General features: G+C 41.8%; 1 protein-coding gene across 1 annotated transcript; it reads right to left on the bottom strand.

The window, feature by feature from the left end:
- Positions 1–5,150: 5,150 nt before the first annotated feature.
- ANXA5 (annexin A5) lies at positions 5,151–24,810 on the bottom strand. The gene is made up of 13 exons (XM_053976164.1): positions 24,509–24,810; positions 24,382–24,424; positions 17,798–17,882; positions 16,679–16,773; positions 16,191–16,304; positions 13,829–13,919; positions 12,831–12,910; positions 12,351–12,407; positions 9,850–9,943; positions 9,377–9,472; positions 8,868–8,926; positions 6,744–6,866; positions 5,151–5,684 (listed from the first exon to the last, which is right to left on the bottom strand). The coding sequence occupies exons 2-13, from the start codon at positions 24,388–24,390 to the stop codon at positions 5,622–5,624; spliced, it is 966 nt and encodes a 321-aa protein (XP_053832139.1). The 5' UTR covers positions 24,391–24,424; positions 24,509–24,810; the 3' UTR covers positions 5,151–5,621.
- Positions 24,811–25,129: the final 319 nt, after the last annotated feature.

The raw sequence follows: 25,129 nt of genomic DNA, 5'->3' as shown, positions 1-25,129 counted from the left end.
TATTGGTCACCATAACATCAAGGCTCCACCTGTACATGGACCGAAGCAAAGTGTGACAAGCGATCTTTTGTTTAAATTCAGTGTAGTCATGCCTGCTTGGATCCTCATCTGCAACACAAGAGCCTGATAAGACAGATGAAACAAACAGAAAGAGCCTACAAATAAATACAGGGGATGATACATCAGTCTGGAGTGAAGGTGACACAGTAGGTGCTGAGCCAAGGCAAAACACAACATAAACAGGTTAAATAATTAGGCAATCATTTTGACTGGGTTTTGTTTCCTCTAGCCAGGGGATGCCTTTGATGGATCACAGCGTACTTTTACTCAATGTAAATGTCATTAAGAGGTGATTGCTCTGTTATGCCCTTAAGGTTTAACAGATGCTTTATACCCAGCTGCATGGGACAATCACTGTGTATGCTTCTTATGAAGCAGCAAGTCAGATTATCTGCAGATAACAGCATCTATACAATGTTTTAACATCTAAGCATAAAGCAGGAAGGAAAAGGGGAAGGGGCATAGGGTAAAAACCCCAAAAACACAACTAAAAAACCCCATTCTTCCTTTCACATGATGTGTCAGCCATGCCTGAACCATTGCTAAGGCAAATTTTGGCTGTGTCTACTAAGGAACAGCCTCAGACCATTTCAAGTGAGGCCCACATGCCCGTGGCTGCAAGCAGAGCTGCTGAAACAGTGAATATGATCAAGTGCAAGCAGTGACAAAACACTGCCTTACAGAATTTGTTAGGAGCAGTGGATGGCCATGGTGTAAAGTCAGTTCTCTTGCTAAGCTGCCACTGCTGAAACTCCTCAAAAATGAATGGGTCTTTTTTAAATTTTCTTATTTTATCATTCATATTCACCCTGTGGTGCCAGCACAGTCAGGATCTACAAACTCTTAATTTCCTCCAATCATCCTTATCACCAGAAGATTGTTTTCTGAAAGTAAACATAAAATGGGAGAAGGGTGAGCAGAGATAAATAGGTAAAGTAGTTAATGAAGCTACAGAGGCATCCACAGAGTAACTTCTCTGATTTAATATTTCTGTATACAAAGACAAAGCAATCAGTGTGAAAGAACAGAGCATGTGATGAATACTTGGCAACTGATACAGAGCAGAGATACTACCATGCCTCATTATATGCAACCTGTAGCCTTCTCTTATTGAAGGAGGCTTTGAGAACAGGAAGGGTAAGAAGAAAGCACATTTACTGCCAAGTGTGTGGAAATAATCACGTACACAATTTGACTTTTATCTCTATTTCCTTCCTTGAGGTTCCCTCACTGTCATGACACATTTCATAGATGTGTGTAAGAATGACCAAGACTTGGACCTTTTGTTATAACATTCTGCTATCTATTGAAATATAGACTAGAAGTAGCCAAAAAGTTAAAGCTATCCAGTTATTCTGTGGATGAAATTCAATTCACATATGCTCTTAGTCCAGGAAGATTTATGAGCCCATTTCCCACAGATATCAGTGGAAGATTACTCTGGCCATTTTTTCTTGTGGTAGCACACCAGATTGTATTGTGTCTTACAACATTCTTCCCTTTTCCTGCTCTAAGAGTTTTTCATGACATCCTACAAATGCCACCTCCATTACAACAACTGTTGGAAAGTAAAAACAAAACAAAAAACCAAAACAACGCATAATCTTTCCTGACTTTTCCATCCCATGAGTTTTTCCTGCTAATTACACTGTTACTTTCTAAAATATCAGATCCTGGACAGCCTTCCAGTTTCTTTGGAGAGTGCAGGGCAGTTATGCTGGTGATTGAATGATACCAAATAACACCACAGGCTTACTAACACCTAGCAGCACCTAGCAGTAATTCAGGGACTGCAGGTTAGAAATCTCTGAATCAAATAGTACTGCACAGCAAAATCTGTTCCACTAAATTCCCCATTGTAAATGCATGAGTTGAACAACAACATTTTCTCATTTCCCATCATTGGGGAGTAAGAGTGGATATTGTTTATGCTCAGACTGCAGCAGGTAAATGCTTAACATTAATAAAAATGTCATGTGTATAAACACAGCTTCTATTTCCAATAAAGTATTTTGTTCACTGCTTTCTCATTTCATAGTGGACACAAGATTACATTAAAAAATTCTGAAAACATAACAAAAAATTCAATTGTCTGACTCATGCCTTAGGTAAAGGAAACCAGATAAAGCAACCTGAAAAGGGTACCAAAAAAAAAAAAAATCAGTAAGTGATTCGAGAGAGAATGAGAGAATTTGAGCATCACCACGGCCTGAATAAGATTAGCTGGAGCAACAGCACCATCCCCTGCCCACATGGCAAATGGCACAGGCATGGAGAAAATTACTCCTGTCCCATTTGGGAAATGGGAATTCAACTCACTCCACCGACACCCAGAGCAACTGGAGCTGTAACTACAGGCACTAAGAGACGAAACAAGGCTTTCCATTTAGCTCTGTTTGCTGATTATAGCAAAACTTCTTGAAGGCACAGCTAGAAGAAGCCTTGTGTCGTTTATGTGCAGCCACTCCATGAGGTTTCAGTGTTTCTACAGATGCTTTGTTGGGACAGGAACAAAACCACATGCCAAAAGCTTTACTGAGACAAAGAGGTGAAACCTTTTCATTTTCATGTCAGAAGTGCAATATCAGGATTAATTACAGACACTGGGCAGGCGAGTTACGTACCAAGCGCAATTTAGTCACCTTCCACATATCTATTCCAGGTAAGCTATTAATTGGCATTTCCACAGGACACCAGAAATACCCCATCACCACCAAAGCTGTGACCCACCACTCCTCACCGTAATGACTCACCAGTTCTCTGACTTCTAGATGAATTCTACACTAAATAAAAAAGAATTATTGCTCAGGCTTTTCATGCATAACATTGCCTTGTTCATAAATTACTGCTTTCAGCACATACTTGAGTAACTGGATGCCCACAGCAATTCCAGCTGTCAGGGAGTTGAAGTGGGATAAAGAAACAATATGAATAGCACTTATGGATCTAAACCAAGCAAAATCATAACGTGATATGCATCAATAACAAAATTGATGGAAAAGAAATTGAGTAAAGAAGGTAATGATTTCCTTTTCTCCCATACACAGTGTTCAATACTGCAGAGATAAACATGTTGCGATAAATGCAAATAAAGAATATCATACTTCTGGCAGTAAAATAGGAGCCGCTTAAACACTTTCATGTGGGGGGAAGAAAAACAAAGCAGGAAGGGACAGTAGCTCTTCAGGGAAAACCAACAATATAGTACTTACTGAAGTTTGCTTTAAAACAGATTGTCCACAGGTAAAGAGGGCTGATGTTACTGCTTATGCTCAAATCTTCGCAAATTGACTTTGCAAGAGATTGGAAGAATTCCTCCACACTTCTGAATTGTGGCAAAATGAACATAACACAAATTTTCATGACTCAAAATCAGAGGATAGAGAGAAAAAGCCAAACACACCAATGATTAACTATTGCCATAGAAGAAGTAATTAATTCATTGGCAGCTGTAATTTAAAGCTCTCTTAGCAATGTACTGTACTGAAGATCCCAAATCTTCTATTCCTAAAGGGACACTACACAGTAAATACTACAAATATTGCAATTCAATTAACTTCTTTACGTATTAATTAGACTTCTTAGAGTAAGAAAGGTTCTCAGACTTTGTTTTCTCTGTTTAATTATTTCAAAAGGGAAATTCACATGCTTTTGCCCATTTGCATCTCAAAACTTTCTGCATATGACTGATACCATACTGACCCCTAACAACTCCTGGTCAGAGTCAGGACTTGCAAATTCTGCAAGTAATTTGGATTGTTCCATTTAAATCATAAGCATCAGGTTTTTGACAAGGGTCAGACTCTGCTGGAATATCTTCACATGTGAACCAAAATTCTACCAAAGAACTGAAAACAGATCATGAAGATCAGATGGTGCTTTCCTAAGAATTCTAGACAAACTGAAGAAAGCTGAAAAATTAAATATAGGGTCTAATCTCTAAAGGAGTAGAAAGCAGTGCCTTAAAGATTTTTGTACATGATTTTGCCTTGGCAAATATTAAATCATTAAAAAAGGGGAAAAAAATAAAGGCCATAACCACCAAAAACCCCCAAAATCTCCTGTTATCCCAAGGTATTTGCAGGCCACTGGTCATACCAAGCTTGCAATGTGTGCAGCTAGCCACATCATTCCAGGATGATTAGCTGTAAATTAACAATCCTTGCTAACACATTTGTAAAGGCTCCACAAAAAGCAAAACTGACAAACACTGACAATTCATTTCAGCAAAGAGAAGAAAACAACATCTGAACACAACAATTTTTTCTTCTGCATATTTTACACTGAAAACAAAGCACTTAGTAGCAAAAGATCACAACAGTACTAATTCAGAATTACAATGTAAAAAAAATTAAACTTTACATTTATTCAATATGAAAGTTTTAAATCTCTTAATAACTTGTGAAGAATCAGTTTCAGGAGGACTATTAAAATGTGCAGTTTCTGCAGCTGATGTATGTGACTAACTGATAAGCTAAGTCTAGAGCCATGGTGTTCAGACCTTACCAAGGCATGAAAGAGAAGCCTCTTTATTCTCCTTCACACACGTCAATTTGATTTTCAGATCCAGTCATAAATGCTGAACCAAAGCAGAGAATTCAAGGCAGCCCACTAAACGGGCTGGTGCTTCTCTCACCCTGCACTCTGCTCCCTGATAACCTGAGGGGAGGGATGCTGTAACCATCCTCTTTTCTCACAAGATCCCTGAAGAACAGATCCCATCTCTTCTTCACCTGCTTCCATCCCAGACATCCATGACCATTCCTAAATTGTAGCACATCTGTTCTACTTTGGCCCTGCACAGCAACTCTCCCTCCTTCCCTGCCCCAGCTTTAGAGGAGAAGAAAAACACAAAGCAGCACAAAATGAGAATGCAATGCCCAGCAAGCACCAATATTTTGGTTTTCCAACTCTACTGAACAATGGCATCACCACAGCACCCATATCCTAGGCTAGACATGAAGATGGAGAGCTACAAAACACCAATAACAGGAGAAAATATATACCAACAGTCTGAGACAATGAAATTACATTCAAGGGAAAATATATGAAAAACATTAAATTAGATTAAAAACCACATACAACTGTGATGAGAGGGGAAAAATTTATTGGTCCTTTAGATTTCCAATGACTGCTTGTAATATGTTCAGCAAATTCATTCCAATATTACATACAAAGGATTTCCTTGCTTGCCATGTTAGAACTAGCTTAATACTCAGTGGAAATGAAAGGAATAAAAAGCAAAAAAGGATAATCTTGAATTTATTGTGAAATACATGATTATTTTTTCCTATTTCAGCAAAACACCTGTAAAGAACTGGGTTCTGTGCTCAGCATCCACCTTCCATGAAGGTGACTCTCGCAGATCACAGAAGGCACTTGAAATTCCTGGAAGCTGGGACTTGGGGAAGAGGAGGGTTAACAATGAGCTCCTTTTTACTAAGTGCAATCCTAGCATAAATTCAAGCAGCCACAAAGCATTAAGATACAAAACCTCAGGCAGACATGCTAGTGAAGGCTGCAAAGCTGGAGTACAAGGAGAGCCTTGTATCCTCTGCCCGTCAGTCGTCGTCTCCGCCACAGAGGAGCAGCAGCGCCTTCCTGTAGTCCCCGGATGTGTCTTTCTGTCAATGCAGCACAGCAGCACCGTGAGTCACCAGAGCGGCTGCCAAGGAGGGCCCCAGCACATTACATATTCACCCCACCCACAGGAAATCCACATAGCTGACTCTCCACTCAGGAATGACACAAGGAAATTCTCTGCCTCTTACATGAGAGCTGTATTTTTACACAGACAGACTGCCAGAGACAAAAAACCTCCAAAAGCTTTGCTAGAAAACAGAGCTGCTCATTGCACATTTGACACATTTGTCTGCAGGGGAAAAGTCCAAAGGAGAAGCCCAAAGCAGCATCAAAAGCAAGCAACACATGGGCAAAGTGCACCTGCCACTGCCTAGAAAGGCGCCAGCTCTGCTCCCTGTAATCAATGGGAAGCTCTGATATGAAATCCATATGGGCCTGACAGGCAGTGCCAAAAAGAAACTTCACCCAGCCTAGTTAAGGGAGCATAATGTCAGGAATGACAATCGAAAAATCATAAAAAGCAGGACTTACAATATAAAACAAGAGGGGGAAAAAAAAGCCTTTTGCCTTAACTTTTCAGCAACAGCTGGCTCCGGATTTCTTGCTGGCTCCTTCCCTTCCTGCTCCTTCCTATCCACTCAAAGGAAATTATGACTCAGTTCCACAGTGACGCTCTTTTCAATTGGAAATGTTGCAAAGAGTTCCACACCACAACCCAAGATCTAAACTTCAACCTCATGGAAATTCAGACTCCCAACCCCAGCGTTATTTCTCTGGAGCCAGCACCCTCTCTGAAGCACTGCACAATAAGGAACCCAGACAAGAACAAGGAAATTATGCAGTAGCTAAATATGGTGTATGAGTAATTGCAATTTCAGAAAACCACATCATCTGCCCTAGTGAACACTGGAAGGAAACTTTTTTCCATAGGAAGTGTCCCCCACTTCAACAATGCCATGTCAAAACTGCAGAGGAACCCAATCTCAGAGCCCAGGTCACCCAGCTCTACCCACACCCACCCTCTGCCAAGAAAAACAACAGTGAAAACGGTGATATCTCAATCACCTCTGCCTTCCCTGAGAACAGAACAGTAATTTTACCTGAATCATTTGATACAATGATTTCGCGAAATTCTTTCTGAATTCTTGTCTAATATCCAGCAGATCAACTTCACTTCTTGAAACCATGACTCTGATCAGGGTGTCATCATCAGTGCCAGCCCCCTAAAAAGATCAAATAACTTTCAAATATGAGTCTGTTCTGTACAGATGCTGCAACAAAACATGAAATACAAAAACTATGGTACAACATGAAAGCAACAAGTGGCATCTCAAACCACTCCTGCATTACAGTTCAGCTCCAAAACAGAGAATATTCAGGACAGTATCATGAGACATTCACACTGAAATGTGGAGAACAGAGGAGCTCTGATCCCTGGACCTCTATCAAGTGCCAGATGCTCAGGCCTCTTATTTCATGTTTCATCTCAGGCTTCAACTGTGAATGCCCACATAAATTTGGAAGACTCCAGTTCCAAGCTCACGCAGAAGCATGGCTGCTCACCACAATCACAATCACGTGTAAATGCCCCCTGCAGTGCACTCTGAGGCTGTGGAACTGCAGTCAGTTCTGGAACTGGGCACCTCAATCCCAGTGGTGACCAGCACAAAGCAACATCGTACAGCAGGACACAGGCAGAGCAACTCATCCCACAAACTCTCCAGCTGTTCATTACAGGGGCAAAGCTTCACAAACCTTTTCCAACCACACAATCATGCCCCACTCTGTTCGTCATCTTCAGTGCTTGAAGCATTTCACCTTCCTGTGCAGACCAAGGCCCTGACCCCTCTTGTTCAGATAAGGCAGACTCCACACAAGCTGAAGCCATAAAAACTTTGACGTGCTAACCTGCAGATGCACCTCAGGGAAGGACTTGACAGAGCCCCCACGGTCATCTTCAGCCCAATGTCCAGGGCTACTCAATCCTTCTGGGTGCAATATTCTTGGATTACACCTAAAAATGCCCTAAAGCTGCTCAAAAGTTATGCCACGAGTCCAGTGGTTTCTGAGGAATAAAAGCCAAGCTCTGCCCTACCTATAATAATGAAAGCAAACTCTGCTCAGTGCAGAACCTTGTTGTGCCAAACAGATAAATCAGAAGTACAAACTCTGTCAAAGTAATAATTGACAAAAAGCTTTCTTATCTGAAGTGTTGAATGATTTTTATTTATATTAAAAAAAAATTTGGGGGTCTCACCAGCACACATTGGTCAGGCTTCTCATAAAAGAAGTGTATAAGAATCTAAAGCCTACAGGAAAATTGCATTCTTTAAAAAATAAAAATAATTAAGAGAAAAGTAATCCTCCTCAGACAGCTCAGCCTACTGATACAGTATTTTGTATTTTTCACCTGAACCTTATTCTACATGGTATCTACAGAAGCAGTAAAGGACTTCTAAAAATTAAGCTATCATTTTGTGTCTCATCAGTAACTCTCAAGCTGTCACCTCATCTTCTGACAAACATACTTCAGGGCTCTCCAGCAAAGGGAAGGGAGGAATTCCTCAGGGAAGCTGATAACTTGCCTGAAAACAGCAGACTACTTGCCTCTGGTTTAATTAATATTACCCACTAGGAGTTAAAAATTACCGCTTTCCCTGCTTATCTATTCCCATCCAAGAGAACGTGAAGCCAACAGAAACATGGATGCACTGCTAATGCAATTCCTATGAGTCATCTTTTGCAGCTGTTTAAGCCTTTCCTTTTCTCTGCTTTCTTTCGTTTCTCAAAAGAGGATGGATAGTAATCAAAATGTGTTTCAAAGCTACCTAATGCCCTCCATCTGTAAATACTCACATCCAAATCAAAGAGCACTAATTTGCACAATCTACCTTCTTTCCATCCTCAGTACATCCACCACCTAAAGACACTGGAGTTTAATCAGCTGGGAAGTGCCCAGTGGATATTGCCAGACATTTTCCAGTGTAGCAGCACCAAATCAAAAAACAGCTGATGAGACTAAAAGGTCTGTGGTGTGACAAACCCACAATGTACTCCAAGGAAACTATGAATTGTTTGCATCCTCTCCCAGCCCTGCACTCCCTGAACCTTTTGCAGATACTTAGTGATACTGTCAGCATTTACAGTGGCAGAAGGACAAGCTAAAGGAAGAGGAATCGTAGCTGGAGGAGATGGAAAGTGACCTAGGCAAAACATTTAAATACCTTCATGGAATAATACAGGGTCTCAGCAAAATAGGCAGGCACGCTTCGGATGCATTTCACTGGAAAAGACAAATGACTGAATTATTGACTGCTATTAAATACAGGGCCATCTTTGATTGCCAAGACAAGGTGTGTGTCACTGGCTTATTCTCTCCAGTGGTGTCACCTGGTCTGGTCCTCTGTTACAACTCTGGGTTCTGGGATTTAGCCAAACATTTATTTCTGATAGCAGAGAGACTTTACTAGTCAAACTCTCCAACACTGTCCTAGATAAGCTGACAGGAATACAGGTGAAGGCAGAGCCCAGTCTCAGATCTGGCAGAGGTGCACATGATGAAGAAGAATGCAGTTCACCACCTCTTCTCCAGACATAAAAATAGATCCCAGGTGATTGATTACCTTCCTAAAGGAACCCTGTTTTCACACCAGCCTCTGTGACAACTGCAATTTCAGGAGGCCTGGGAGTAAGCAAAGGCAGCCTAGTGCTAGACACGTTAGGACTCAATTACCCACTGCCAGAAGCAGCTTCTCCAAATCACCAGAGGTCTCCCGGTCAATGGTCTCTTCAATCTGAAAACCGGAAATGGTCATGTACTTGTCAAACACTGCAAAACAAAGTGTGCTCAGTCAGGGAACAGCCAACATTCCTGCCAGTGCCCCTCAGTTCAGCACAATGCCACCTGTGTGTCATTATCCACAGTTCAGGGGCTATTGGCCACTCACTGTCTTGTTCTGAGCACCAATTTCCCATCAGATGCCCCTTGTACAACCCCTCCCTGCACCTGGAAGGAACAGCTCCGTGCATTATTCCCAATGGCCTAAACAGATTGGTAAAAGAGACTTCTGGATGGGCAAGGAGCAGGGGAAAAGGTATTGTCCCTCTATTATCAGCTCATAAAGTAGGCACCTCGATATGAGCTGAGCTTTTCCAGGCTGGATTTCAGGCAGAACCTCTCAGCCCCTCATTAACCACACTACCTACCCCTCCTCAAGTGAGAAATGCTGCGGGTTCCCAAGATAGTGATGAACTTTTCTTCATCTGTTCCCCACTTAAGCTCCCCAGCTCTGAACAAAACCTGTTGTGAATTCAAGAGATCAAAACATCAGCATTTGTTTTGTGCCCATGCATCCTGTTGAAAAGCTCTATTTGTCTCACTCTAAGCAGCATTACATTTACTAACAAGCCATAGCGGGAGGGAAAAAAAAAAAAAAGAAATTAAATTGCCAAGTACTGAATCTCAGAAATAAATGTAAAAAATCTGAAATTGACTCTGATGGCATTTCCATGAGTAATGCAGCTTCACGCCCTGAAACTGACCATGCATAGTCCTCTTCATAAGGACTGAAGTTTGCTGAAACTGTGATAATACAGCAGATAAAATTTATTCACAGAACTACCTTTTCCGCCCTTTTTTCCCTTCCCCTTTCAAATAGAGTAGCAAAAATTTGTTACATGATGGCTCTTCAACAGCAGAACCACGCCAACTTGACCCAGGAGGAAGTTCTTCAAGAAGGAGGGGAAGACAGATCTAGAAGCTCTCAGAAAGAGGATTTGCGGGCTGATAAATTCTTAGCTGCTTGAAACCAGATTTTAGTCACAGTTTTAGCACATTTGTGGCTTTTCAGGCAAGTCTGTATTTGATGCAGACAAAGACCTGGCTGCATTTTCAGCACCAGGAAAGTAAAGCACTTCAGAAGTTTGGAATGAGCAAGAGCCAGGAGAAAACAAGAAAGAAAAAGAAATTTGGAAAATGAAACAAGTTCTTTTTCCCGACAGTTGGAAAATTTTGCCTTTTTCCAAACTGTGTGCTAAGCACTCTGTAAGGAAAAAGGTTGCACATATTGTAGTATATATGATCTTTTTAGTATTAGAGGTATAGAATGAAAAAAGCTGGAGAGGAAAAAGCTCTCAAGGCACTCACTGCCAGGATATTTATTACAAATAACATATGCTAAGCCCTCCAAATGAATACCAGCACTCTCCATCCAGTAGCAAATGAGAAGTCCCAGTACCAGCATTTAGAAAAATACCAGCAAAAGATTGATTTAGAGACACCAGAAATTGTAAATAGAACTTTATGTCAGCTTTAAGTTTGTATCTGCCTGCTGCTGGGCAATACAGAAGATATACACCAACTGTGTAACTTTCAAGAAGTGATATTCACAAAATCTTTTCCAAAAATTCAGACTTCCTCCTTCAGGCATTCTCAGAAAAGTCTCATAATTGCTTTGAATTAATATTTAGTAATCCTAGACACAAAAAATTGAAAAATTACCACTGAGCAAAAAGTTTGCCTTCTAATGTACCAAGTCCTTTCCAGAATATATGACTCAAGAAAAACATTGGGAAGCCAAAAATAATCCTACATCTGCACAGTCATGTACCTCAGTTCTGGCCATCTGTACCTGGCAATAGCAATTAGAAAATGACTGAATCTGTTCCAGTTGTGTTGGGTGGTGAATGGAAAAGTCCATTGACTCAAGGTCCCAGCCCAAGTTAAATGTATGCAGCAAACCACAGAGACTGGAAAACTAGGAGCTTTTCAAGAGCTGGGTTTGGTGCCTCCTAAGTTTAGCTGCTCATTTAAACTCAATTAAAGGGGCCAAAGAAATCTATTTACCTATCAGGGCCAGTGCTTCACGTCTTTCCTCAATAACATAGGCCCAGTCTAGATCAAGATTCAAACATTTGCCCTTCTAATTTTCCAGCTGTAATTGTCACAGGAAGTTAACTTTAACAGCAGAACAACAATGCTTTCTGAATTTAAGTGACAAAGGATAGGTCTGTGCCAGTAAAATATATTTTGCCACTCTGTTGCTCCATCTTGCTGTGCTACCAGGAGAATGTTTTATTGATCTGATATTCTGTGTTTACTCCGCATCACTTCTTTCATCTCAACAGACAATTTGTGAGAGAAAAATGTCTCATACAGAGTTGTCTGAAATAACTGAGAAGAAATACATATTAAATGAGTTGTAATCAAATCACTGAAATATTGACCATCACTCCAACAAAGCAAATGGCACCCAGCAAGAGACTGGCAAGGACACCGATTAACTGCTTTCAATCCAGAGCACAGGGTTAGGGAGCAGTCATGGATAAGGGATTAAACTCAGAGAGAAGTCCAAGTCAGGTACTAAGCAATGAACTGTTAACATCTGAGTTTTCCAGCAGTGCTTACCAAGCCTCAGCCTCTCTTCCAATGATCTATTCACTGTTTTATTCAGGTCCCTCATTAAGTAATAAGCAAAACTGAAATGTCAAAGGGCAAAAAATTTTGATCACAGTATTTCAGGTTTTGACACTTCTTTTGTCCAGAACATACAAAAAAAAAAAAAAAAAAAAAAAAAAAGCACACTAAAACATATTAAAAAAACACAGAGAACCTTTACTATCACTCTTTCACATTTGAATTCCAGCTGTTTGTCATCTTTTGAGGTAACTCATACAATTATATCCCAAACCCTAAGTCAGTCACCCACCTGAGCATCCTGCTCAACAAGAGCCTCATCAACTCCAGCATCAGGATCTCTGTTCGCCTAAACAGAAATTCACAAGTTACTAAACTGAAGAATTAGAAGATAAGTCAAAAAGTATTTATCTGTTATACTGAGCCTGTAAGTTCCTGTGACAAGTCACCCTCTCATGCATCTTCTCCAAAACCACCTTGTTTTTCCCTTTTGCTTGCATGTGTCTATGAAATAAGGGTCCTCTTCCCCTTTTGCCCTCAAAACCCCACACAGCAGCACCTGCTACACCCATGGGCATCACAGAATTGTTTTGCTTCAATGATATGGAGATTATTCAGAAGAGAGCCCAAGGCTGACCCAGCACCTCAGAGGAAGTGCCTCAGCTCTAGAGCCAGTCCTGCCTAGCACCAGGCCCATCCAGAACCCAGCTTAGTAAGCAGGAAGTGGTAAGCGCACCTAGCAGTCAAAGCCATCCCACAACAGGACACCAACCTGCAGCAGCACCACCAGCAGCCTCTGGAAATGGCCTGATGTTTCTCCTGTGATCTTATCCTCCAGGTCAGCTTCATACTCTGCAAAAGAGCAACATTCACTCACCACCTTGCAGGATCCCTCACTATTTCGAGGGGAGAGCAAGGAAAGGCAAAAACTCCACTTGACTCAATTTGTAGAATCATTTATCAGTAACATCTTTAACACTCAGGACATATTCTGCTTTCACTTACAACATAACACTACTCTAAAAATAGAGCACCTCACACCTCATGTCAGGATCAGATTACTCACAATATTTTGAAGTACAAGGTGACATGCATGGATTCAGCTCCTTAAGGAACTAAAGAGGATACAGACATGGAGTCATGCTAAAATATGGCAGTCAATGTACAAAAACCATGAGCCCAGAAAAGTCTGCTACTAATAAATTTTGCCCCTAGAGGCTCTGTGTTTGGGCTCAAAATTTGTTAAAACGTGAGAATTTCTTGTGTGGCAAGAATCTGCACAGAGCTAAAAGAAATCTGTTGAATTAAGCATTGCACTGAAAAACAAGCCAACAGTCACAGGGTAAAAGCATCTATTCCTGTGGACAGCCAAAAGCTGCACCTGCTTTAGCATAAATGCACGTGAACACAACATAGAGCAAAAGGCAAAAAAAAATCATTTCTGTTTTATGTGATATCAGTTTTGTTTTGAATTAATGAAAATTGCCTTTCAGTCAAGAAGATGAAAATAATGGGTGGAGGAAATAAATACTTTTGAAAGAATTCTAACTATAAAGCATGAAGCACCACAATCTGCAGCCCGAAATAAAAATTATTTCAATTTCCAATTCATAGTCTAGTTCCTTTCAACATGAAGTTTTGCAACATAGCAGAAAGAATTCCCTCTTATTGGAAATATCCATCAGTTCAGAGATAGACCTTATTTGAAAGATGAGCTAAAATCATATTAAAGGAACTAAACAGAGACCTTTATTTTATACAGAAAATTACCTTGCTGATAAACCTGCTTAATATTCTGCACTTCTGCAGGTGTTCTGGAGGCAAGAATTTCAGTCAACACTTTCTCATTGGTTCCTGCTCCCTGCAGGGGTGCAAGTATGAATCAGTTGATGGAATAACAAAAGGAAAACAAGAAATCCCTTTGACAATCAAAACTAAGCATAAACTTATATTTGGATCAAATATAATATTTTATTCTTTCTGATACATTGTGGGGGTTTTGAAAATAATTTCTCCCAGTTTGTCTTGATTGTTTTCAAAACCAACCCAACAATTCATAAAAGCCCAGTGCTGCAGGATTCAGAGGGGTCCTTCCACACTCAAGCACAGCCAGGTGTGCCTCAGTTCTTTGCTATTACAATCAAGGGCATCAAGAGAAGTGAATGGAGTAAGTTTGCATCTTAGCTCTAATTCATACAGTGTCTGTCACCAACCAGGACACAGAGCCACCCAGCACAGATCTGCAGCCTGCTGTGAACCGTGCCGTTAAACAAACCCCTTCTTCCACTGCAAACACACTTTACAACAGAATTGCTAACCCAGATAGTTCCAGCAATCCTGCAGTTCTCAATGACTGCAGAAACAACAGCCACTCTTTCACTTTTACAAGGATAGAACTTACAAAAGCCAGGCCAATATCTTGTTTCCACAAGTCTAAGCCTTTGTTTGCAAGAATAATCCACTGCTCTTTACACATACAAAAGAGTCATTTCACAAAAGCAACACTGAAATCTGAAATGCAATACTGAGCATTTTTTGCTTCAGCATGTTATTTACAACCTTTCCTGTAAGGAAAACTAAAAACTAAACACATACAAAGATATGCAACTGCACACAAAGCTATCCAGAATACAAACCTGCCAGGTTACAGACAATCATTTCCAAAATGCAGATTGTTTCATGAACATGCCTACTCAACAAGGGAGGCAGGCACAGTTAAATTCACTCTAATCCAAGCAGCAGCAGTGAGAACTGATGGGACAGCTTTCAGCACAGAGTTAGTACTCTTAGCTGAGTTACCTTGCAGTGCAATCCCTACCATCGCATCTGCTTTACTGCTACTCCCCTCAGCTGAACTGCAGCCAGTACTGACATCCTTTCTTGTGCAAATACATTCTCTGAATTTCCATGGTTTTGGGTTTAACATCTTTTTTTTAAGTGACAAGAACAAAACCACTCTTGTTTCACTATCTCTACTTTCCCACCTACACCCATCTGTTCTGTCATTTCTCTGTCAGTCTTTGACTCCTAAATCAATAAGAGGAGCTTGGGAATACAATTTTTTAATTAATCAACAAGGCCTTTATCAGTTTCTCTGTCAGGTACCACCGTCCCTTCCCCCAGTGCACATAAAGGCATTACAGAAAACCTCCAGGAACGAAGTTTCTGTTGCCTGAAGGACTATTTGCTGGGTCACAGGTGCATGAGCACTTGCTTGCACAGTTGACTAAAACCTACATATTAACCAGCTGCTCATCCAGGATCTTGGGAGTTTGTATAGAAGTGTCATTCCACAAAGCACTACCTCACACTAGAGTCAAGTTCAGTGTCCTCTATTTTGATCAATACTGTAAATAGTCCGGGGACAGCCAACTCCTGAAATTCCACAGATACAACAGAGGTGGAAAAAAAGAGCACATGGAAGAGACACTGAAATTTCTACACACCCACATTGTAAATTGTTTGTTTATTGGCCTGCCCAGAAAGGCACTAAATGCACCCACAGAAGACAAAATTTAGAAGGGTAACACTGACAGGCCCATCAATTATTCCCTCTGTGTTACTGAAGGCAGTTTTTTAGAGGTCATTCAATACTACAGACAATACCTGCTCATAATTTTGGTGGACACCAGTTTACAAAAGCTCATCAATTTGGACTTGCACTGCAATCCGTCAGGAATAACACACTCTGTAGTTTAAATAACAGTCAAGAAGAAACAAAGAGCACTACACTTCTGTTAAATACTCTGAACTAATTTTTATACAGCTGCATAGCTATAAAACCTTGGCTGCTCACAGCAGAAAAATCAAGAGCCCTCTGGACTTCAGCACTGCACTCAAACAGCAAAAAATATTAAAGCAACTGCACATCTACTCATTGTATTTAAACCAGAAGGAACAATTCTTATGCTGTGTAGATTTCTAAACTGCCTCTGAGTTATTAGGATGAAAAAAACCCCAGGCAAAACCATGGCACTGGCAGTGGTCAACATAACTTGGCTATTTTTTTAAGCCTACTTCTGTTAGCACTCCCTTTAGCAACAGAAGTTCATTCCTAAAAAAAAAAAAAAAAAAAAAAACAACCAAAAGCACCAATCACTTAATGTAACACATTAATTCTGCCTCCTCTTACCTTGATGGCATGCTTCAGCGCATGAGCATCAAAAATATACGCTGGTCTCATCAGAGACACCATCAAGGTTTCAAACTTGCCAGTAAGTTCTGATTTCAGGTCATCCACAAGATCCTAGTGCAGAACAAACAGTGCTGTGATGAACAAGGACTAAGCATTTTAAAAGGAGGCACATGAGTCTGCAAGCTGAAAGGCTCTGGAGACACAGCAAAAAGACAAGGGACACCTCTTTTTCTTATAATTGGTACCTCAGCCGAAGCAAATAAGGCAGGACAAAAGGATGAACAGGCATTTCAAAAACCTGAAATGCATTGTGATTTTTTTTTTTAGGATAAGGCAGGGCAGAGGAGAGGGGCAGACAAAAGCAAAAGTACATTTTCTTGCAAGGAATGTTTTACAGGGAATATGGTCAATGTGCCTCATATTTTAAAGCAATCATTCTAAGCAAGAACCAGCTCATTTCCAGAGGTATTTTTTCTTCTTCTTACCCTGCCAAATAAGGTTTTAAAGGCAGAAGCTATTTCTTGACGCTGAGCATTGTTTCTGGTGGTGAGGATCGTCAGCACGGTTTCTTCATCAGTCCCTGAAGTTAGAAAGAACGAGTTACAAACACACTCTGAAAAACAAACTGCAGTGGCACAAACTCAAAAGGCAGTGAAAGATGCTTTGACAACAACAGTCTACTGGCAAACAGCAGAAGCATTTAAAATAAAAAAATGTCACCATTCCCCAAGCTGAGCCACCAAGTTTGGTGCAAAAACATGACTGGAGGACTAACATGCTGTTTGCTCTCCATCTGATCCAGTCTGTGCTCCAAGCACCAGCTATAACATTTAGTCAGTCTGTTTTCCACAGAAAGGTCTTGCCTTTGGGCTCACCAACAAACTGCCAACTCCCAGCACAACTCAGTCTAGCAATCCCAAACACCCCAGAGGGCAGCAGCATGGAGTTATTACCCATTTTATACACAAAGTTTGCAAGGTAGGTCCTCCTAACACAGCATCTTCCCAGCCCTACTGAGTGTGCCTGTAGACTGAGGTGTATCACACATCCCTCCTTCCCTTCCTTCTACTTCAGAGAAAGCAGCAAATCAGGGTTTGTTCTCCCAGGAAATTTTGAGGCAGAAAGCTCCAGTGTGGGTTTACAGACCACTTCTTAGTCTGCATTCACACTGTGGGCTCGTATTCCCTGCCCCAGTAACTGCACTGTGCTCACACACTTCCAGGCCCAGGAGGCTGCTGTGTATTTTCCATGCAGAGTTCCCACTATGCTGCTGTAATTCTCCACAGCTGTCCCTGTAAATCCAGAGCTACTGCACTGTAAAACTTTAGTGTGCCCAGAACAGTGTGTGGAACATCCATTTCTTAATGGGGAATGTGTAAACCTCTTCTTTTTTCCCCCTCATGCTAACCCAAAAATAAACATCCTTGACAGCGGCACAGTCACAACCAGGACACGCCCAGACCAGTGCAGTCCTGGGGCTGTCTTTCCATGGCTTGTAGACACACGCTCTAGTCTCATCAACTGAGACAAAAAAGTAGATCAGAAAGGATGTTTGCAAACAAGGAAGAGCCTTTTCTTTCTTGTAAAATAAAAATTATCCTTACCCAATCCCTTCATGGCCTTACGAAGGGCTTCTGCATCAGCTCTGGCATCAAAAGGAGCGAATGCTGTCACGGTGCCTCTCGTGTACTGGGGGGGAAAGGGGAGTCGGGGGAGAGGGAAAAAGCCATGAAATAGAACGTTGCATCTTTCAATTTATACACAAGCTCAAGCTAAACTTGAATTCACGATCCAAAACTGACTGTATTTTTCTTGCAATTGTCTGGCTAAGAAGCAGTCTGTAGCTGTTTAAACACAGCTCACTCCAGAGGTACTACTATGGTTTCCCTTAGCAGTGCAGCTAAATTTGGGTATATTTATGTACCGATTCTGCAAACTACTGTTATATCCAACACTGAAACCTCAATGCAGGGAAATGACTAAGAATTTATCATTTGCTAAAGTAATTAGGAAAATTAATTGCACAGATCATGTATGCTAGGCAAATGGCACAAAGACACACTATGGAAATAAGAACTTCTCCTCAAGCAAACCCTACTGGAAATCTCAAGCAGTATCACACCGATTTTTTCCACCACCCTGCAAATGAGACCCATTGAACTCTACAATGGCTTTCAATTTTTCATCATAGTTCTTTTGTCATGAGCAACTTGTTAAAAAGTGATTCAGCTACATTAATTTACAGCTAAAAAAAAAGCCAGTTCAAACATAAGGGCAAGAGATCAGTTTGTCCAAAACAAAAAACAATTCCACTAAGTTTCCGTGGAACATGGGTCTTGAGGGAATTTCTCTTTGGATTAAACACAAAAGGACATTCATCATCTCCGTAGAAAAGTTTCGCCTTTATTTAAACAGGATAGCTCAAGAACCTATATGTGTTTAGCACAGTAGTTAATTTATTAACTATGGAAGTGGCCAAAAGGGGAAATAGCTGGGTTTGGGGAACAGGAAGATGTTTCCAACAGTTGAAGAGGGGAAATTTCCTGTAAGCACTGCCATAAAAACACAGCAATCAGAACAGGCAGAGCATTTTTCCACTCTCAAGAAAGAGCACGATAGCAAGTGCCAAGACACCTACTGAGACTGGCACCAGATTACTCCAGAGGCAGCACTGCCATCTGGCCTTCCCTGGAGTTAGGAATTTCAGCCACTCTGGTCTCCAGTCAATGCACTCAGAGATGGGTCAGCCAGAAGGGCAGGGAGAAAAGAGCAGTAACCAGAAACTGCCCCAGGGCTCCCATGTGCTCCTGCCAGCAGAAGCTCCCCTGGCAGCAGCAGCAGCCAGGAGTCAGGTTCACTTCTCACATATTCTGACAGATCAGAACAAAAGTGCCACAGTGTTAAATGGCAACAACAAATTTCTTTTTGGGAGATGGTTTCCAATAGCCAGAATAACTCAGAGGCATGACAATCCCACTGGAACACTCTGCTTGTCCCATTATAAGCCATTTTTTCAGGTAGTACTTTGAATGTATTTATTGTCACCTTCCTAGCTAATTCCAAAGGCTATCATGAAAATAATCTCAAGGATTTGGGACTCACTTTTATAAACTGAATTTAATTTGGTAAAACAGATAAAGACTGAAAAGTCTTTCCCTCCTCTTCCCTTACTACCACTCCAGCCAGAGTAGGGTTATTTATTTTATTTTTGTTCCATATAATCTCACATAATTACTATTACAGAAGTACCACAATTCTCCTTTGGAAATGACCAATGTCAACAAATCTCAGCGGAAGCAGATATTGATATTTTGCTTTCTTTTGCTTATCTTGTTAATAAGCAAGTGGAATTCCCCTTCACAATTCCTAAGTCTTATGACAACAGCCCAACATTCCTGTGTGGCTGTTATAGAGAAAGTATGTGTGAATGCTAAATGCCAGATGAAATCTCTCTGCATGGCCCTTCTCATTTTTGTTAACTGATAGAAATCCTTCAAAACTCTTTTTTCCAAAGCACTGCATAGAAAGCCTGAACATGTACTAAGCTTGATAAACAGTTCCTGAAAATCTCCTGGTGCAGCTGAAGCCTAAAAGACTTTTCCTGATGTCTGAGCACTGTTTGCATTCCAGGCATTCCCTTGTGGCACACAGCACTCAGTGGATTTTGGCTCCCCACCTGCCACAACCACCGTCCACCAGAACCTGAGCCACACCTGCCTTTAGGAGCCACATGTAGGCAGGTGTGACACTCCCAATAGTTGGCCCAATACTGGGAAAGGCTGAAGCCATCCCTAACTTCACAACAGAGCCCAACTCAACCTAGTGCTTTTTAGAGTACTGCAGTGTGGCCTGACAATTGGGGTCCAGCAGGGAATACTCAGCACACTGTGTTCAACAACCACAAATCCATCTAAAACACCACCATTCACAAATGCCCTTTTAGTTATTCCAGTTCAGATTTCTCTTTTTGTGAAATACAAGGACAAGAGCAGAAAGCTCTGCAGCAGTAAGATACTCTCAGTTCATAAAGGGAAGAGCTGTCTCCCCCTTCCCAAACATGGCACGTTTTGGCCACATAAAGAGAGGGCAGCACCACTTCTGAACCACTATCACAGCCTGACCCAAACTTGCTGTCACAGCAAATCTGAAAACGAGTTATGAACCAAACAAACATCATTATTTATTTACTTCTATGAAAAAGATACCTTATCTTTACTATTACTAGAAACATTCCTTGTTGTTTAAGTAAGCAAATACACAGGAACACAATAGCCTCATGGATCCATTTTCTTTGGATAGTAAGCTCCCCATCCAGTAGCATCCAAAGCACAACAATGAAAAAGACAAACAGTTTTTTATATAAACCCTTTTGTAATCTGGAGTTATCCTTTACTCAGTCACCACACCTTACACCAGGCAGTAAAATATAAAGATAAGCACAACACAAAAACCTCAACACAAAGTGTATCACAAGATTATAACACCCCAAACCTACACACATTCTTTTCTGTCTACATTCCCCAGTACAGTGATTGTTGTTAAGGAGCCATGTGTACTGCAAATGAAATTTGTGATCACACACTAGAAATAAACAGCAGCTTTCATTTTCTCCAGACACTTTCCAATGAGACCAATGAAGCTCCTATAAGCAAAAAATTAGCATGCAAAGGGAAAAAATAAAAAGACTACAAAGCAAGAGATAATATTGCTTTACAATTTATGCCCCTCCAAATGAGGAAACTCACATTCTCTAGTATTTTTGTCCAATTCTATGCTAGCAAAGGTTTCCATGAGAAGATAAAACCTCATGTGAAATGTTTCTAACCAGCACCTCGAAGTGAATGTCTCCCCAAGAGACAATTTAGCATCACCAACTAAGAGTGCCACATATCCTGGCAACAGTAACAATAGCCACATAACAAGGTTCCTTTTTATTTTCCTCACCAAGACAAAATATTTCCTTCCCACAAGCTCCTGTGTTTAGCCACTGTTAAATGCAGAGCATTGATATCAGCAAACAACAGACCACACTTGAACTGACTGAGACGCCTTGCCCACAACCATGGCTCTGTACCACGTACAGCAACTTCTTCTCAGTCAGAATTCCACAGATGAAGAGCCATTCCCTTTCTCTGCAGCAACAGAAGCAGTGTCTCAAAAATTTGCTTCTGGAAAACCTAGTATTTAGTGTAAAGAAGGTGCTGTGAGACTTTTTGTTTTTTCTTTTTTTAAGCAGCCATTGTTTAAGACGGCACAAGAAAACTGTGGAGTGGTAAGATTGGAAATGGAGAATATTTACCAGCAAAGAGAAAAGGTGTGCTATTTCCAGCAGACAGAGGAGAGCCCAGAAGGTCATGTGCTAGAATAAATGATAGATTGCTCTGAGATGTCTTACACAAGACCCATCTTGCAGATAAACACAACACAGTGTTCACTGCTGACCTGAAAGCCTTCAGAGCCATTGGAGCCCACACAGAGATGGCTGTTCAAACTGTGCTCTACAACCAACATGACACAAGAAATATGCAATTACTTCCTGACATTTCAAGGGCAGTACAATGCAAATGACATCGTGAGTGGATGGATACAGGTGCAGAGCTGATGCAAATGCAAAACTAAAAAGACATGTCTGCAAAACACCTCTCCACACTGCCTCAGACCATCTGCTTAAACAGGAGGTGTAAGCTCAGGTCAGCAGACTACTCACATCTGCCCCACTAAATTTAAACTCTTGAGAAAAAACAAAATTACACAACATGTGTGGTGAACTCTGAGTCAGTACACTATAGAGATATCAAAAGACAGGGCAGAGGGATGGAAAAAAAAAAAAGGAAGAGGGGGTGGGAGAGAAGGAGAAGAGCAAGCAGTAGCCACATAGGAACCAGCGCAAAGACATTTGAGAAACCCATCCTCATGGGTAACCTCAGAGCCAGAGGGGGCTGCTCTGAGCCCAGTGCTGAAGGAGTGTTTGGAATGTGAGACAGTCTTCTGGAGCACTGTGGATCTGGCAATGCTATCCCTGTGCTCCAAGGCACACGTGCACATTGGCAGAACAGGAACTCCAGATATAGTGCAGAGCGGCCACACCTTCAGCAGCAGCAAGCAATCCTTTCCTGGCAGTTTACAAATGGACACACCAAATGCTCCCAAAGTTTTATTCAGAAAAAAAAATGGGAGTCAAACCAAAACAGATCAGTCCACAGCACTTGCTGCTTTCTTTCCAGATTTCTGAGCCAGCAAGTACAGGGCAGCAGTTCCTAGCCTGTTCACTGAGCAGGAGGAGATGGTGCCCTGTGCATTGCTGCAGTAACAAAGACCACTGCACACACAGCTGGGAGAGAAAGGGCAACTTGTCAGGGCAGCAGTGCTCCCTCAAAGAAAGCAGATAAACATAATCAGGGAGAGACCAGCCTGTGCAGCACATGCTGTAGTTTTCCTACAAAATGAATGAACCTTTCTATTCTGGACAGTGAACACACAAAGTTCCCCAGACTTTTGGGCAAGGGATAAAAGAAGACGTCACAGAACTGGGCAAGGACAGGTACTTCAGTGACCAAGCCTCCAAATATAACTTACCTTCTTCAAAGGTTTTATTGTTCAGTGATGTACCTAGGCTAAATTGAACTCCAGGACACTGTGCTGGGCAGCCTTTGTGAACTCTGCAGCTTTAGCTGTACACAAGGAGTTTCTGTCAATTGACAGTCAGCATTTCATGGGCATTTTCACTCTTACCTCCATTTCATAATGCAACATATAGAACAGACAGCTGTCATGAGAAGTAGAGCTTCTCCAACTTTGCTTTTTTTATTTTCATAAAATGAGTTACAGGCTACAATGTTTTAACACCCCCGGGTCTTTCGTGGCTGCCTAACTGCACAGGAAAAGAATACTACATACATGGAAAGCAGCCCTCAGAATGTGGAAATAGGAGAACAAGGCCTCCCTAACAAAAACCCTCACTGTTTCAATGACTTCCATCTACCAACACCCACCACAGATAAAAAGCCATCCCCAAGTGTCACCTTAGGCAGTAGAAAATTTACTACCTGAAGCCAAGAGTAACTGTTTTGCACTAGTGAGGAATGAAACATTCCTGTTAAGAAGATGAATTAAAGTTTGTCTCTGTGGGACAGACAAGAATATTGTCAATTTCCATGATTTTACTAAAAAGAAGTTACCCTTAAGCCTATAAGCAATGCTACACACACCGTAATAAAAGGCTTATTGTCCAAGTATATCCCTGTGGCCAGGCATCCTGCACTGGCATGGGTAAGGGCTTCTGTTCTCCTAATACACATCCTATAATCCAGGCCCCATGTTTAGAGAAAAATCCCTTATTTGACACTCAAAAGAAAACCCCCCAAAAAAACACAACTTCAAGAATTTAGAAAAATACTATTACAAATTTTTTTCTTTAAAAGAAATTCCCTTTCTTTCTTTTATAACTAAATCCAGACATAATATGAGTAAATATTCACAAGGGTATTAAAACTACTAATCACTCCACTCAAGCGCAATTATTCTGACCTTTGTGAAAGCCCTAACAGACTTTGATTGCTTTCACTTCCTACAGCAGTACAAACCCCATAAAGCCATTACAAACCCCTACAAATAAGCCATTAAACTCCTACTTTACTTTTCAGAGCATATGCATTTGATGCAACTATAGCAACAAATGCTGGAGTCCGCCCCATTTTCCACACCTTCGTCCAGACTCAAACCACAACAAGCGAAGGGCTGCAAAACAAAATCCTCAAATGAAAAACTGCACTATAGCTCCAAGGCTCCCAGAAAAATTCGTGTTAGCTATGAGAAAACTGAGAATGGAAATACCGAGCCCCCACTAGGCACTGCCACGGCGGTATTTTTTTCTCCTTCCTTTCAGTGGAAGGAGCTCCACCCATGTGCAATATAAACACAGGGTACCGAAAACTTGGCCAAATTAGTGGAAACTGGTAGAAAAAAGGAAAAAAAAAAAAAAAAAGTTGTGCCTGACGTGTCCCTCACATGATCCCCGTCCTCCTCCCGTCCGCGTCCGCCCGGGCTTGCGGATGGGCTGGTTTCGGGGAGCCCTTAAAAAAAGCGGTGAAGAGTGAAAACAAGGAGAGAGATAATACGACGATGTCCCCGGGAGCGGCCGGGCACGGGCCGTCGGGCCGTGTCCTCGCGGAGCCGCCGCCTTCCTCACCTTCGCCATCTCTGGGATCCTCCGGGTGGGGCCGAGTCCTAGTCTGCAAAGAGAGATGCGACAGTGAGGGACAGCGAAGAGCAGAAAGCGACAGTGCCCGCCCGCCTCGCATGCCCGCGCCCCTCACCTCCCGCCGCGCTGCCCTGAGCCACCGGCAGCACAGAGCGAGGCACAGAGAGAGGCAGGAGCGAAGAGGGAGGAGGTCCCGCTGCAGCCCCGCCGCTCTTGCCTCACCCGGGGGCCGGGCCAGCCCCACCCTGAGCGGGCAGCGAGCCTCGGCCGCCTCCCGGGGCCGTCTGCAGGCCAGGCACCGCCGGCCGCGTCCCGGCTTTCTTCTCCATCCTTGCCATGCCCTGGAGGGGTGGCATTCGTGCTTTGTTTCTTAGCGATCGTGAACCTTTTAAAAGAAAAAATACATTTGCCGATAGACAGCCTCCAGTAGGTGCTCAAGCACCGTCCGGATGAAGTCTGTATAAAATCGGTTCCCATGAATCTGAAGGGGATCCTATCCCAGCACTAAAAGGCAAGTCTGAACTGAATTTGGTAAAAAACAGACATTTCATCAGCTGACCTAGCTTGGCTTCCAAGCAAGCCAGGTTAGCACAACAAGCGCAGCGTTGAACAGAATGTTAGGGCTGTAGTTCTCGACTATCAGAAATTGCAAGGATTTCAGGCGATGACACTTTTTTACTTCATGTCTTCCAGCAGGACCATCTCCCTGGCCCAGGAATAGGGAAGATATATCCAG

The sequence above is a fragment of the Vidua macroura genome, chromosome 4 (assembly GCF_024509145.1).
Source record: "Vidua macroura isolate BioBank_ID:100142 chromosome 4, ASM2450914v1, whole genome shotgun sequence".
NCBI classification, from domain to species: Eukaryota; Metazoa; Chordata; class Aves; order Passeriformes; family Viduidae; genus Vidua; species Vidua macroura.
The sequence above is the reverse complement of the archived record's forward strand: the minus strand, read 5'-3'. Positions and strand labels throughout refer to the sequence as shown.